Consider the following 15363-nt stretch of genomic DNA (forward strand, 5'->3'; position numbering starts at 1 on the left):
TTATGTAACACTATAGCACCATCCAGTTCATATTATACCACATTACAATGAGCAGGTCAGATTATGGCATATTACATTGTCCTCCACTTCAGATAATTCCACATTTTACTGTCAGTTCAAATTATGCCACATTCCAGTACCCCCTTACCATTTTATCATCCACTACGCACACCTCTCACTGAAAATAGAATTTCACTTCATTCAGGTTGGCCAACAGGTCAGACCCAATTGCTTAGCAGGAAAATGTGGGTAATTGGTATGCAACTACGTAAACCTCTGGGTCCCATAGCTATGGGACCCCCTGCACCCACTATTTCTACTTTCATGTCAGGTCCCCTTACTCTAATGGAAAGGTAAGCGCTAAGCACATTCTGTTTGTGAGTGTATATAGTAGATTACTAGACATAATATAGTATAGCTAGGATCTATTTTGCACATTTTACCTCTACAAAAATACATAAAGCCACTTTAAAAAATGAAATACCTTGGGTATATCAATCTTACACAATAGCAAATGAAATACTAAATGCAAGCTTAAAAATGGTATTGGCCACTAAACAGAACAGACCACGACCAGCCAGTACCCAAAATACAGTCAATTCCTGGGTTACAAAATAAAAATAATTCATAGAACTACAAATATAAAATAAATGAAGACATGCAGCCTGTAAGGAGTTAATAATGACAACTGCAGCCCTCATCCCTATAAAATAACACTGAACATGACCTAATCAATGAAGTCTTTGAAGTGGAATTGTAAACATTACCATTTGATAACACTTGTTCAGAGAAACATTTGCACTACGCTCTGGCAACAATGCAACACTCCATCAGTACACAGTTGCTATGTACCTTCACAGAACCTCTACCAACAGGCCCTGCACTCATCACACAAGGCTGGCACATGCAGACATTTCAGGGAAACTGCTCAATATTACAAACAAAATAGTGCTGGCAAAATTCCAGTGGTCATAAAGGAATTTCAGACAGAGAACTACCATCCTGTTTTATTGGCAACTTTCAAAGGGATTACATATTACAAGCATCAGAATTCCTCAGTAGAACAAGAACTTCCTCCCATTGCCTCCTCATATGATGTTGGCATGACTGCAGGGTGCCCAATACAATGCCACCTTCTAAAGGGACTGCTTAGCAACTCGCATCACAAAGTAGCATTTTAGGGAAGACCATGAGATAAAATGACCTGGCTTACTGTAGGGACAGCAACATTGCAAATTGACCTCACGTTGCCTTTTGTGGCCCTAAAATCAGAATACACCTTACTGTTTGTGGGTATACCCAGGCAGGCTCCTATGTGGTCTCTAAGATTATAGACTAATATTTATAGTTTCCTTTTCCATGACTCTTCAGTACTAGATGCAAAAAAAAGAAAGAAATGGAAACTTCAAGCCAGTGCTATTTAATCATATAAACGTGCTGTATACTGTTTTTCTCTCACACAGTAGTCTGCAGTACTTGATCTGTAGGTGTCTTATCCTGGGCTTCAGGATATTGCCTGTTGTAAATCCCAGGCGGCAAGATGCAATATAATTGCCAGTCACTTCTCTCCCCACAAGCTCCAGCTCAGAGCTGTGGCTGATATTGCAGTCTATTATTGATGAGGATTACTCCTGTGAAGTATGACGCACAGATAGCTAGACAGGAGGAAAGTATTAATATAGGACAGTGCATTAATTCTGATAAAAAAATGAAATACCATTCTCCATAGATGATAATATTTTCAAATAATTTCACATGACACTTTATTGCTGATCTGGTGGATGCAAAAGCTGTACTACAGTATGTTGGCAGATCTTTATTACGTGTAATCCAAAAAATGAATGTGTTTGCTGAACTTGGTTATCAAGACATTTTTTATTTAAAATAGTCACCTTCAATAGATATAAAGTTATTATAATGCGGATCTGGTCAATATAAACAAATAGGGATATTTCAATACACAAACCTTTAAACATGGGGCCTAATTCAGACCTGCTCGGATCAGTCTTCAGACATGCAGAGGGACACCCAGCACAGGACACCCAGCACAGCACAAAAGCATTGCACAATGGCGATGCTTTTGTACTAGAATAGTAGCTCCCTACCAGCGCAGCTCCTGTGTGTGACATAACGCAGCCACCGCGGCTCACCCCCCCCCCCCCCCCCCCAATAGTCTTGGTACACCTGCGTTGCCCAGACTGCGCCCCCTTAAACTGCAGCCAAGCGCCGCAGGCTCGCCCCCTCCCGCCCAGTGACCGTCTCTGCCTGTCAATCAGGCAGAGGCGATCGCAGGGCTGGCGCACTGCAGTGCCAGTGCATGTACTGTTAAGATTTGAACACTGCTGTGCGAAAATGCACAGCACTGATCAGGTCTGAATTAGCCAACTGGTACTTTCCCTATGTAATGGCACAGTACATTGCCTCCTGGGTTTTGCTATGGGTCCAGACAGGTCTTTAGAATAGGGCAACGGACCCCTCCCCACGGGCCCTGTAGTCAGGACTAAAACTAGGGGTGTGCAAGTGGTGCCACCGCACAGGGCGGTACAGTCTATATCACACAGAACCAGTATTTAGCATACAGAATGCACTGAACAGCAACCTGCAGCCAGTGGAGCTGAAGCTTTGGATCTCTGGACACATACGCATCTTGCAGCTTCAAGAGTTGCTTAGACAGTACTAAGGACTCTCCAGGCAGTACTCTACTTCTTCAGTGTAACACAATGACATCAAATGTGTGGGGGTGAGGCGGCACAGGGCAGAAAATCACCCTACTTCGGCGCTGCCTGTAGTACTCACAGTAGTTTCGCCATTAACTATCTCTGGTAATTAACTACAGTTGGCCACTGTACACAGCTATAGGTTTGTTTTTGTTTTTTTCCGTTTTGCCCAAAGGGTTACTGCTGGTGATAGCAGCGTTATTATGGCAAACCTGGAAGATGAAGGAAACACGTAACCCCATATTGAAAAGATCTTTAATAAATCTGTCCCTTTTTTTATAAAACTAGAGTTGGTAAGATAGGGAAACCTTTTTAATGAGGACTTGTGCAGTCGCAAAATATGTTCTGTTACTGTATCTCAGGATGGATATGACAGATGGATATAACAGAAAACAATCATGACGAGACTGCTTTATTCTTTGACTATAGCATGTTTTAATACATACAGTATATTATTTTTATTTTTTTTTAAATGTTAAGTTTTGAACTTTTTCTTTTTTCCAGTCTAGGGAACCAAAAACCCCAAATATCATTTGGGATCTACTAGATATGGTGATCATATCTTATAAATGACACAATCATGTATAAAGATTATTTCAAAATGAACTGCTAACTGTGGACATAAAACAAGTTTGTCAGCTGTCACACTGCAGTGTGAGTCCTGTGTAATCATTAACTAGTAATTTATATGCCACAGGGGGAAATTTATCAAGCCCTCTCTGTACTGAAGATATTTATTGCTGCTGAAGACCTTCCTTTGAACTAATTGTAAAAATAAAAACAAAAAATGGCACCAGGTCTGCTGAGTGATCACCAGGTCCCTGGACGCACTGTCCAATGACCTGGTGCTTTGCAAGGGGAAGCATCGCAGAGATCCCTGGTGAAGGGTGTCGCTGTCGATAGTCATCACAAGGAGAGGGACAATTTATGGTGATGTCACCACTTATCATTCAATGGCATTATAAGCAGTGTCCACATCATGAGTTGATCCCGCTTATAATCATTTGGGCCCCCAAATATATTTATATATTATCTTTGCTGCCATAAAATGCCCCTCCTTAACCATGAGATTGCTCTCATAATACTGTGCCTCCTCTTGTGTTCTGCTTGGCTAGATAGCTCCAACAGCATATGATTTGAGCAATCTTCTCTCTCAAAACCTTCTCATTTTTCTGACGGTTTTTCTAATGGTTTGTCAAGTCGTAGCTTGATAAAAAAAAATAATTACAATTTGTATTTTTGCCATGTAAAAAAAACTGGGTATGCGGTTTCTAATGTAATGCTCTACAGAACTGTGATCTGCTGGTTTCCCAGTGGTTTAGTAAATTGTGCGGTTTCAAACCGCCCCAAATATTGGCAAAAATAATGCAGATTTTAAAAATGACCTTTTAGTAAATCGAGCCCTGTCACAAACATGCAGCAATACCCCCATACAGCACATTTGTCACTTTGTGATGTAGTGCTGCTATTTATGTGCAATCATCCCCAATATGGTTGCTGCTGCTGGGAAAAGGTGGGCGGATTGTGGCATTTTTAGTTAAATGCTGCCTCAGCAGTGTAAGAGCCAAGCGTACATGCAGAGAAAAGATTATGTTTTACCCAGCAAAATGATTCAATGACATACATGAGGAGGAGGGGTGTATTTACAGATGTGTTCACTAATTAGTGGGCAGCTGTAGAGCCTCTCTGTTCCTGCAGAATAAGATTATTTCTAAGGGTGTACAGGGCAGGCTAGCCTTTGCATCATCCAGGCACATTTCATGCAACTGCATTCTAAGTGCACAAATACCCATATAATACAAATATTCCAACACAAATATGACACGTAATAAAGGGAGAATTAATCCCTTCGTCCTCATTCTTACTAGCAGTCGCAGATGAGACTTTAGGAGGCAACATTTTCAGCTGGAAGGAGCAGAAGATCTATATGTTTACATTAATATAGGGCTTGGCGCTAAAGTGGTAGTTAGCAGGACTTCAAGGTGAGATTTTACCACTCCCACCATACACATATCCACAATCTGGCAAATGCAGTTGCAGAGGGATCTTTTGGGTGATTCTCCAGAAAGTGAACATAAAGTCCTGTGCATCACATGCTTTTATTTTTTATTTTTTTTATTTTTCCTTTTAAACTGGTCTGTTAAGAAATTGTTGTTATATGAAAACTTAATTGCTTAGTAACAATGCCTTACCCTATAACTTAAGACCCACTAAAATCTTGATACTTTGGAGAAGTATGTCGTTTGAATTTGTGTAATTGTCCCGTGCATCACGGAGAATCGCCCTTTATATGGGCAGCTCCAAAATATGCACAGTGCGTGTGCACCTTAGTACCTATGAAAAGGACAGAAAGGCACATTTCTGCATAACAAAATGTGCTGCACATTTATATTTTTGTACTTTCATAAATCAACTTTATTGGCAAGAATGGAGCACAAATGTCAGGCCGTCAATGGAATAAAGCTGTTCACAATCCAGCCTAGCATACTGCAGATTGATTCTGAAATTTTCATTACATGATACGTATGAGTAAACCTTTAAAGACATGGTGATGCTCAATATACTCATGTGTTTATTTTTCCCTTAATTGCATATGTGTTGAATTCCTCTAGAGTAGCGAGCCAGAGCTGAATTTATGTCAGCCCTGACTAGTACATACTACTATGGCAGGTTCAGAAACACAAGCTTTACATAACACCCTGTAGTGGCATGTCAGCTAAATTCTAGAAACCAAGAGGAGAAATCTCGAACAACTCTGGAGAAATTACAGAGGGAATAGCTTCACCAATTGCTCTTCTCGCCACGTTATTACGTAGATAGCAGATTATATGATGCAAACCCAAATGTATTATGACTTGAGCAATGCACATCCAGAATGGTAGTTAATAATTTATTGCACATAAACCGTAACATCATCTACTGGTACACAGTGCTGGAGCATTCTATATTTCTGTCATGGGATTTTATTGGTGTTATTTTGTATTTAGCTAAAACCGTGGAAACTTCTACCAAACATATCACACAAACCACTCTGAATAATCTAGATAAAACCTTTAAATCATGAAATTACTTAGTTTAATGTACTAAAAATATTTTTAAAAATATCTGTTTTCTAAATAGCTAATGTATCCTTCTTTCATTTTTTTTATGACTATATGTTTTAATAAGTCTGGAAATGTATTAAGAGCTTATGATGGTAAGAGAGAGGAAGGGGTATAATTAGATGTTAGGATATACTCCCCTTCATGGATTATAAAATAAACAATATATTATTACCATTGTACCGTTATGCATTCACGTTGGAATGCTGCTGTTTTCTACTACTAAAATGAACCTAAATATAAAACAAATAAGAATGGTGTATTTATTTTCCGCACTAACAGAGGTGGCAGTACTACAGCAGAGAACATTGCACGTACATTTTATTTCATGGCAGTTTCCCTTTAAATGGATTTCAGCATAAAGATTGTAGCCATGGTAACTCTACACATCACTGATTAACCCATTAGCTGCACAGATATCCTTATGCTGAGCTGTTCTTTTCTGTAAGTCTTTCGATGTCTATTAATTAATTCTATTACATGGCAAATGGGGCAGAGCCAAATAGGACCTCACCCATGGCGAAGTACACATGAACAATAAAACCACAAAATTAAAAATTTAAAATGCAGGGGACGTTAAAGTTTTCCACAATGGCCGCAAAGTGCCTCCTGGAACGATTGGGCGAAAGCACTTCATGACAAGATGTGAGCAAGAAAATTAGCGATGTGTGGCTACCGTAATATACAGAGCTGTGCCGAGATGAACATGATCCCCCTACCATGTTAGATGGTTCTGTATTTCAAATTACTTAGCTAATTATTATTTTTTTATCTTGCATGTATATGTAATCAAACGACAGTGTTACCGAGGATCACGCGAAATGTAACAATTTAAGATTATTTTAAGAATATTTCTCTCATTTCTTTTCAACAATTACGTTTACATTTCTGGGTTATACTGTACATTTGCAACAACTTGAAGAACTTTTTAACAAATCACATAAATAACAATGTACATCTAATTATAATACATTCATTCATAATTTGGCAAGCAATATCACATCACAGTCACTACCTTACCACAGCAGTAATCCTTATTATTTGAACATGACACCTGATCTGCAATTAAAGTACACAGGTGTGACAACCTGGTTGTACACAGTTTGATATTGCTGGTTAAAACACAGGTCACTTATTATTCTGTTACATTTTTCTATAGCTTGCACATTTCCTGTGCGGCAAAAGACGTCAGCTCTGGCTTTATGCATCCCGATTATCTCATTAAAAAGAAGTCAAGCTCTGCTGTGTTGCCAGAATAATCTCTTGGCAAAATTCACAGCACATGCTGTAAAGTGTGTGGAACAACATTAGTCCCTCAAATAAAAAATATTGCCTGCAATGTAATATAACACAAGGCTGGACAAATAACAGAGAATTCAGGAGCAATTCAATTCCATGTAAGAAGCAGCAAGATCTTTTAAGAAAATTAGCATCCTTTGAGATGGACAGAACTTCCTACCAAATCTATGGAACCAGAAGTTCATTTTTAGGTGTCATAGCTTTCTGGCTCCAGGAATATGCCCAGACCTGACATAAAAGAAACTAGTAATGTATTAAATCTGCAATCCTACATACTATTTTTATAGTTTTGTTTTATTAAACAAAAGTCTTTGATCTTGTTTAGCTTGAAACTCTTCTCTGATGTTCTCTAACAACTCAGTTTCGTCTTCCCCCAAAATATCTGTGTGGGAGACTAATACAGCTACAGTCTTTCAGTCAAATCAATCTAGAACACAAAGGCATTGCTTAACTCAAACTTGTTATAATTATTTTTATTATTATTATTATTATTATTATTATTAGTAGTAGTAGTAGTAGTAGTAGTAGTAGTAGTAGTAGTAGTAGTAGTAGTTGAATTCCACCTTTAGGGAAAAGTATGAACTTCATTTACTTACATAATTACAAATTAATTTCCATCATATAGTTGACCCACTCTCTATTCAATTAATTTCTCTCTCCGACAACATACTATCAGTAGTGCTTCACATTCTGTAAGGCAGGTTTATAATAGCTCATGATGCATTCAAGACAGATTTATAGGTTTAAATAATTTGAAACATGGGAGTCCCTGCAGCTTCTTGGCTGATTCCCAAGCTATTTATATTTGGCAGACTCTAAGACATTCATTTCAAAACCCTTGTATGGCAGAAAAACAACTTCTGGTGGCAAATCTGATTCTCAAAACCAGAAGACTGATCTGGAACAGTCATTAGATGACCACCCAGATAACAATATGAAGAGCCTTTAGTCCTTAATCAGTAACATAGCTACACAATAATGTTACTGCAAATGGATAATGTTACAGTAAATGGATGTAATAATTTAAAGACGTACATAGGCGTCCCCATACAATATGATACATCCAACCAAGTTATTTTGTCTGGAAGTCATTATATAGAGCTGAGCAATACCAAACTTCAATGCCCCATTAACAAATGATGAGGGCTCCAGTATTTTATATAAGGTTGCTGGATAGCTTCATTTAAACAAAGCCAGGTATAAAACAAACAGCATCAGTCGCTGATTGCAGACAATACCTAATGTACAAGTGAATAAAGTCTGGAAGGATTAATGGAGAGATGTGTCTAACCTTCTAAAGAGGACAAGTGGAAATGTTGCCCATAGCAACCGACCAGCTTCTAGCTATAATTTATAATGTAGGTTTTATAAAAAGATATGGACGTGCCCTCATACATCCAACCTCAATACGCCACACAGCAGGAGATGCCTGGTGTGACTGAGCTGACAGGTCCTGTGCAACTCCGCTAGTGTCGGGCATCTTTTTCCCCAAATATGCGTTTTAGTTGCAACACAATGCAACTAGGATGCACATGGAGACTGCTGATTATTTTGATATATGACACTTGTATATCTGTGTGCAACTGAGTCTGTATGATGCACAATGATACTTGACATTGAAAAAAGCAATTGCCGCTGCATCGTAGCAGTTTGTATACAGATTCAGAGACTCGGCCGCAAACAGATATACAAGTGACTCATATCAATTTATTCAGCAGAGTCTCCCTATGTGTTCTAGTCACATTGTATTGCGACTAAGACGCATTTCCAGCAAAAAAAATGCAAGCAAGATAACTGACGGGACCTGGCACGCCAAGAGAGGCTTTTTTTTTTTTGCAGAGACTGCAAGAAAGATATATGAAGACACATCTGTAGCTAGCAGCTTATTGGTTGAAATGGGCGACATCTCCACCTGTCCTCTTTAGAAGGATTGGCACGTCTCCCACTAACCGTGTAACAACTAAACTATCTGCTCTCTGTTACATCCTTGATAATGCCTGACTATTCTAATTAGCCAACTGCATAGTTCTGTACCAGTTGTGCAGCAGGGATACTAAAACCCACATTTTCTACCCTTTTTTCACTTAAAATAACCATCTGTAAATGTTCTATTAATTGCTGCATATTGTCACCACATTCTTTACATTGGTCTGAGTCTTACCTTACTGGAGTGGGGCCCGGGCAGCAGCAGTTTAAGGGCCTGCCTCTTCAGTTCTACCAAACGTGCATTGCAATTCTCACACCAGACGCCCCTATCAGATCCAGGAGATGATCCTCCGCCACTTCCAGAACCAGGAGACCCTGTGCCAAATCCTGGAGAGCCTCCCAGTGACCCTGGAGAGCTGTTGCCTATCCCGGGAGATGCAGGCCCAGGAGACCCAGAGAAGGAACCAGGAGAAGAAGTGCCAGAACCAGGGGATGGGGTGCCAGACGAGCCTGGTATGGACCCTGCACCCTCCGGTGCAGGTCTGCTACCAGCTCGGGACTCTTCATAGGCTTTCCTGTACCAGCTCTCTGGAGAGAAGGGTGCTGATGATTTTGTGGGGGAGCAGACCTCATTGACCTATAAGAAAAAAAATTGCATGAAGTACAAATAGCATAACAACCATACACTGTTTCAAACTAGCAGCCACGCATATTCTATCTATATCAAGCTAAATCTTGAAGCAAGAGATGGTAGGTTTGTTGGCAATAGAGATAAGGCAATATATTGGCCTGATTTTATCTTGATTTCAACAATTAAATAAAAATCAGCAATATCTCAAAGACATTATTTTGCCTTTCTTAAACTGGGAATTTATGTAACTATTAATGATATATCTGATAGTAATTTTTCTTAACTATCCTTTAACAAATCATCACCTTTTCCAAATATTTCTGGAGGGTAGATAAATATGGCTGCCAGTCACACTCATAAACTCGCAGACTCCCAGCATGTCATATGACTGCAGAGGTATGAATCATTAGTAACAGTCTGAAGAAACAAAGCAAGGAAAAAATCGTAATTGCCAAGCTTCTTCTTATAATTCCTCACAGTGACATATAATAAATCAAATACTTATTTTGTCAATCGCAGGGTTGCTTTAAATACTTTTGCAAATCCCAATTCCCCCCCAAAAAAGCAACCATGTGGTGAACTACAGTAACTGGTGCACCACATGCAGGGCCGGATTAAGGCGTGGGAGGGCCCGGGGCGCTTAAAACAGGGGATCTTGTTGAAGGTGGGGGCAGGGCCAGTGCAAGGTCTTTCGGCACCCTAACCCTAGGCAAAGCTTCAGTATTGCTCCCCTAACCTGCAAACCCATCACCTCCTCCTGTGAACTGCATCATTACATCATTACACATATACAGAGAAAAGGGACAACACTCAAGGACTTTTAAAGTGATAAAGTATATTGTAAACAAGTCACAAAAGTTTGTGACTTTGTTCACAATATATTTTCACTTTTAAAGTACTTGAGTGCCATCTATTCTTTATATACTGTAAAATACTGTATATGGGGTCTAGTGGGGATATTTAATTCGGGTTGGGTACAGGATGCCGCCGCCAGAATACTGACAGCTGGATTATGACCACCATAATACCGACATTTTGAATTAAATTAATAACCTTAACCCTCCCTCCCCACAGCCCTAACCCTCCCCAACATGCTAACATTCAGTATGCTGGCTATCGGGATTCCAGCATCTGTATTCTGATAGGTGTAGGGATTTTGGCATCTGTATATATTTGTATGCTTTTTATTTTGTTCCATCCACCCCATCTGTAAGTTCATTAGTAACCCGCATAAAGAGACATCCTACAGTTTTTTGCTAGATGAATTCAGTGGTGCGGTGCCCTCCAGCGGCCGGCGCCCCTCGGCAGCCACCTAAAGCTGCCTAATGATAGAGCCGGCCCTGGGTAGGGGTATATTAGAGTCTGTATACCTCCCAACATGACACATCCCAGGAAGGACAAAATGCTCCCTTATCTGAACGTCCCTCTTAATATATGATTGGCATCACCTGTATTGAACTATTTAATTGATAAGAACGATATTTCAACAGAGATTATTTCACATACAAATTAAGAGGGAAGTCCAGGTAGAGAGCATTTTTTTCCCTCCTGGAATATGTCATGTTGGGAGGTATGGAGTGTGTATATTAAATTTAAACCAATGGTGTATTTTAGATTTAAACTAATAGTTTAAGAATGTCTGGGAACTGTTTATTGCTCCACTTAATTGAGAGACAACCATTATATAAAGAATTCCTGTAGTGGAACAAATACACATAGACAAATAAAATCTATAATTTATCTTGAAAAAATGCAATAGCAGCAGCCTTTGTGCTACTTACACACTGGGACAGGACTCAGAAGGACTCTGTATGTTTCTCTCTCTCTCTTTCGAGACCTCTTGGCTCTTTTGATTGTGCATTTGAAGATTTCTGGACTGGCACACTCAGTTAATGTATATTATACAGTATTATAAGTAATCTATCAAAATTGACTTTGGGACTTATTTTATACAAACAAGAGCATTGTTCACTTTTAACACAAAATATCCAATGGTTTCAAATCCCATCTGTCAGGATGAACCATTTATTTTAACAGTTTATTTTATTTTCAGTTTTAAAACAACAATATATGTCATTACAAGTTTCAGCAGAGTGGTAGTGTATACGTATATAATATCAAGCATGTATAATAAATACAACTGCTATGCTTGAAACTATTTAGTGGTTGAAAATATTGCATGTACTAACAGTATCATATATCTGCTCATAAGTTAATTTAGGTGTGGGGGGGGGGTGTCAAGGTGGAAAAGGAAGATGAGAAGGTGAGTGAATGGCAGTCTAGTGGTTCCACAAAACTAATGGTTCCTTCAAAAATAGGGCAGTTGATCTCAAGTACTTGATTTATGAGAACATCTAAGATGCATTAAAAAGAAGGTGACTTTTGGGTGGGACAATGCATTTGGTAAAAGGGTTCTCCTCTCTGTCCTTAAAAATAACCAACAGAGACAAGATTGTATGTATGGTCCACATTTTCCCATATGTGATTTCTGTGGTCAAAGATTACACGACCAAGGTATACAATGCATGAAGTCCACTATACTGGCTTTTTCTAATGCAGACCAAGGGCCGTATTCAATTATTCGCGGTAGTTTAGCATGCAGGAAAAAGAGTGGTAGCCCCTGATTTTACTCCCGGGGGTTGATAGCCCCTTTTCCTCACACGGTAAATTACCTGCTAACGCGTGTTGGCCCACAAAATCCAGGATAAGCACCCAGAGCTATAGGGTAACACGTTTGCGGCACCTGTGCTAAGAACACGAATTTCTGTTTGAGCCTCCCTTGGGGCTAAGTGCAGCCTACTGCCGCAGGCTCTTACTGAATAGCCCAAGCAGATCAATTAACCCGTGGTAATTAGCCCCAAGTGCTGTAGTCAGTGTTATCTTGCTCTTTCTAGAGAAAAATAAACAAAAAGTGCTGTCAACTAGATGTGTGCCTACAAGCAGGGTTTGGCTGGCCCACAGGGTAACCCCCGGTGGGCCCCACTGCCCCACCCCCCTCAGGAACCAGGTTCCAGACTGTGCACTTGAATTATACATTATACATCTGTTACCTTATACTGCACAGGACTATGGTGTATCACTACAGTGTATTGCTGTTATTAATCTGGTACATTATCATGCATGCACTAGCCGAATTTGCTAAATATATTTATCAAGGGACCCAGACCATGCTCTCTATAATGGTTAGCCAAACTCCCTCCGGAGACTGGCCACACCCCTAAACATGGGCCCCTATGAATGCATCCCCCCAGGTAGGCCCTTCATGCCCCAGTTTGACACTGCCTACAAGCCTTGTAACATGCAAAAAATAAACCAGCTGCCTCTATTTCTGTCTTGGCTAAATCTTTTTTCTCATTAAGATACTGTAATTTAGCCTTATTTGTCTAGTTTGAAGTAATCTGTGTTAAGGAACGTAGGCCAGTAGGATTCTACACAACAATCCTGCAGAAATGGTCATGGATTATTCTGTGACAACCGTCATTACATATACATCACATGAATTAGAAAATGACCAGAAAGCTGGGAGTAGGTAGAGGGTATGTTCCCCTGACAACATGAGATATCAAGGTGTTCATGTTGCTTAGCAACAGCAACAAGGATAAAAGATACAAGTTGCTTAGAAGTGCTCATTTTTGTAGTGAGCAATGTTTTTCCTTTAGTGTTTGTGTTATACATTCCAGTGTAGAACACATTTAGGGAATTGAGACATGTATGCAGGTTACTTTATAGAGAGATAACAATCTTGTTGTATGTGATTTAATGTGTGTTTGCGTGTTTTGAGTTGGGATGAGAATGATTAAACATTCAAAAGATTACCTTACATGTAATTTAGCTGAGGAGTATTTATCATAAGATTTTGAACCATCTCTTTATGCATAATCACAAAATGAAAATATAATTTTAAATTCTGCTTTATAAACCTCATTGAAATGATATTACTTCAGGGAAAATTCAGCTTGAACGGTTCCAACTGCCCATCTTCAGATAGAGGACAAAAAAATTAAAGCACTTACATAAATGAGTGACACCAAGCATATTGAAAGCAAGGCCTAAGCCAAATGTATGGCTTATTGATTAACTAAGCAAATAACATCCAAGCATGGCCAGTGTCATGTATCTAACGCTGGGCTGGTCTTGTTCCCTTTAATTATGGCTGAACATTGGCTGGAAGAGAAGATCAGTGACTCTGAAACAGTGGTGACTGATGTGGGGCATTTGGCAGCAGCTTCGTTACATAGAAACATAGAATTTGGCAGATAAGAACTATATGGCCCATCCAGTCAGCCCTTTAGGGTTAGGGTATTAGCGTTTAGAGTGTTAGGGTTAGGCTATTAGCGTTAGTTTAGGAGTTTAGGTTAGGGGTTAGTTTAGGGGATTGGGTTAGGGTATTAGGGATAGGATATTAGGGTTGGTTTAGCAGTTTGGGTCAAGGTATTAGGTGTAGGGATTATGGATAGGGAGAGGTTTGGGGATAGAGTTGGGGGGTTAAGGTTGTTAGGGTATTAGGGATAGGGTATTAGGATTAATGTTTAGGGTGAGGATTAGGTTAGGCACCAGAATGAGGGTTAGGGAAGGGAATCTCTGTTATGAGCCACGGCTGTGGCTCATTCCTGTTTTGCATTTTTGTTCTGTATTTTATGTCATACTTCTGTTTATGTTCCCCGTGGGTGTCATGGGGTGCTCGGAGCTCACCCTTTAGGAGGGGATACTGTTATGAACCACAGGTAGTGGTTCATTCCTATTTTATGTTTATAAAGTTGTCTTGCATGCCAGGATTTCCCGTTGCTCTGTTTTAGAATACTCTTGTCTGCTGCCGCTGGTGAGTCTGTGTAATTGCAGCTTGTTCCCATGTGTTCAGCCTCACCTGGCTGCTAATTGCATCTTGTCAGTTTAGAGTCATGCAACATGGCAGCTGCATGGGATTATTAATTAGGCCTCTCTGTTATATGCTGGCTGACTGCAATTCACAGACGCTGGTGATATTTCTTGATTTTCAGTCTGCTTGAAGTCTGTGCTGGTTCCTGCCAGTCCCTGAGCTCCTGTATAGCAGTATCTGACTAGCTGCTTCCTGTGTTGATTCCTGTGTCAGTCCCTGTGTCGATTCCTGTGTCTGAGCCCGTGTCCTGCTGTGAGGCGTTCCTGCCCTGATGTCCAGTGGCTTTGCCTATCCCTGGTCAAGTTCCTGGTTTCCTGGTGTCCACCGGTCTGTCGTTTGGGATTCTGCCTGTCCTCCAGTTCTGAGAGTGTGTGTCGGCATCATTGAGGGTTCCTGTCCGTTTGCCAGTATTCGTACCGTTTCCGTGAGTAGCGGCTCTGCCGCGTCCGTTGGCCTAGGCCGCTGTATTCCATTATTGTTTCTGTCCCTGGTGTTTTGCAGAGGGTTCTGCTTATGCTGTCACCGCCGGTACACAAAGGTATTGTGTCGGCGTGTGATCAGCTTTTCCTTTGTTGTTCGTTTTCCTTTGGCGGTTTCTCCGCACATACTTTAGGTTTTTAGTTAGCTTGTAGCCCCTGGCCTGTTTGCTTAGTTAGAGGGCCTCTTGTTATCATCCTGTCTCGGATTTCCCTTTGTCTCTCACTAAGACCGGGGCGCATCGGAGTTGGGCAGACATAATCCGCCCTTCAAACGCGGCTGCCAAGGGCTCAAGAAACCATAGTCTCGCAAGGGATTTCTGACAGCACGGGTGAG

The 15363-nt window shown here is 40.3% G+C and overlaps 1 protein-coding gene across 1 annotated transcript in view; it reads right to left on the minus strand.

Moving 5' to 3' along the window:
- Positions 1 to 15363, minus strand: part of KIF26B (kinesin family member 26B) — a 707075-nt gene that overhangs the window by 663918 nt on the left and 27794 nt on the right. The window contains exon 2 of the mRNA XM_063917809.1: positions 9279 to 9680. Within this exon, the coding sequence (XP_063773879.1) occupies positions 9279 to 9680 (402 nt within the window). The remainder of the gene's footprint in view (positions 1 to 9278; positions 9681 to 15363) is intronic.

The sequence above is a fragment of the Pseudophryne corroboree genome, chromosome 4, assembly GCF_028390025.1.
Source record: "Pseudophryne corroboree isolate aPseCor3 chromosome 4, aPseCor3.hap2, whole genome shotgun sequence".
NCBI classification, from domain to species: Eukaryota; Metazoa; Chordata; class Amphibia; order Anura; family Myobatrachidae; genus Pseudophryne; species Pseudophryne corroboree.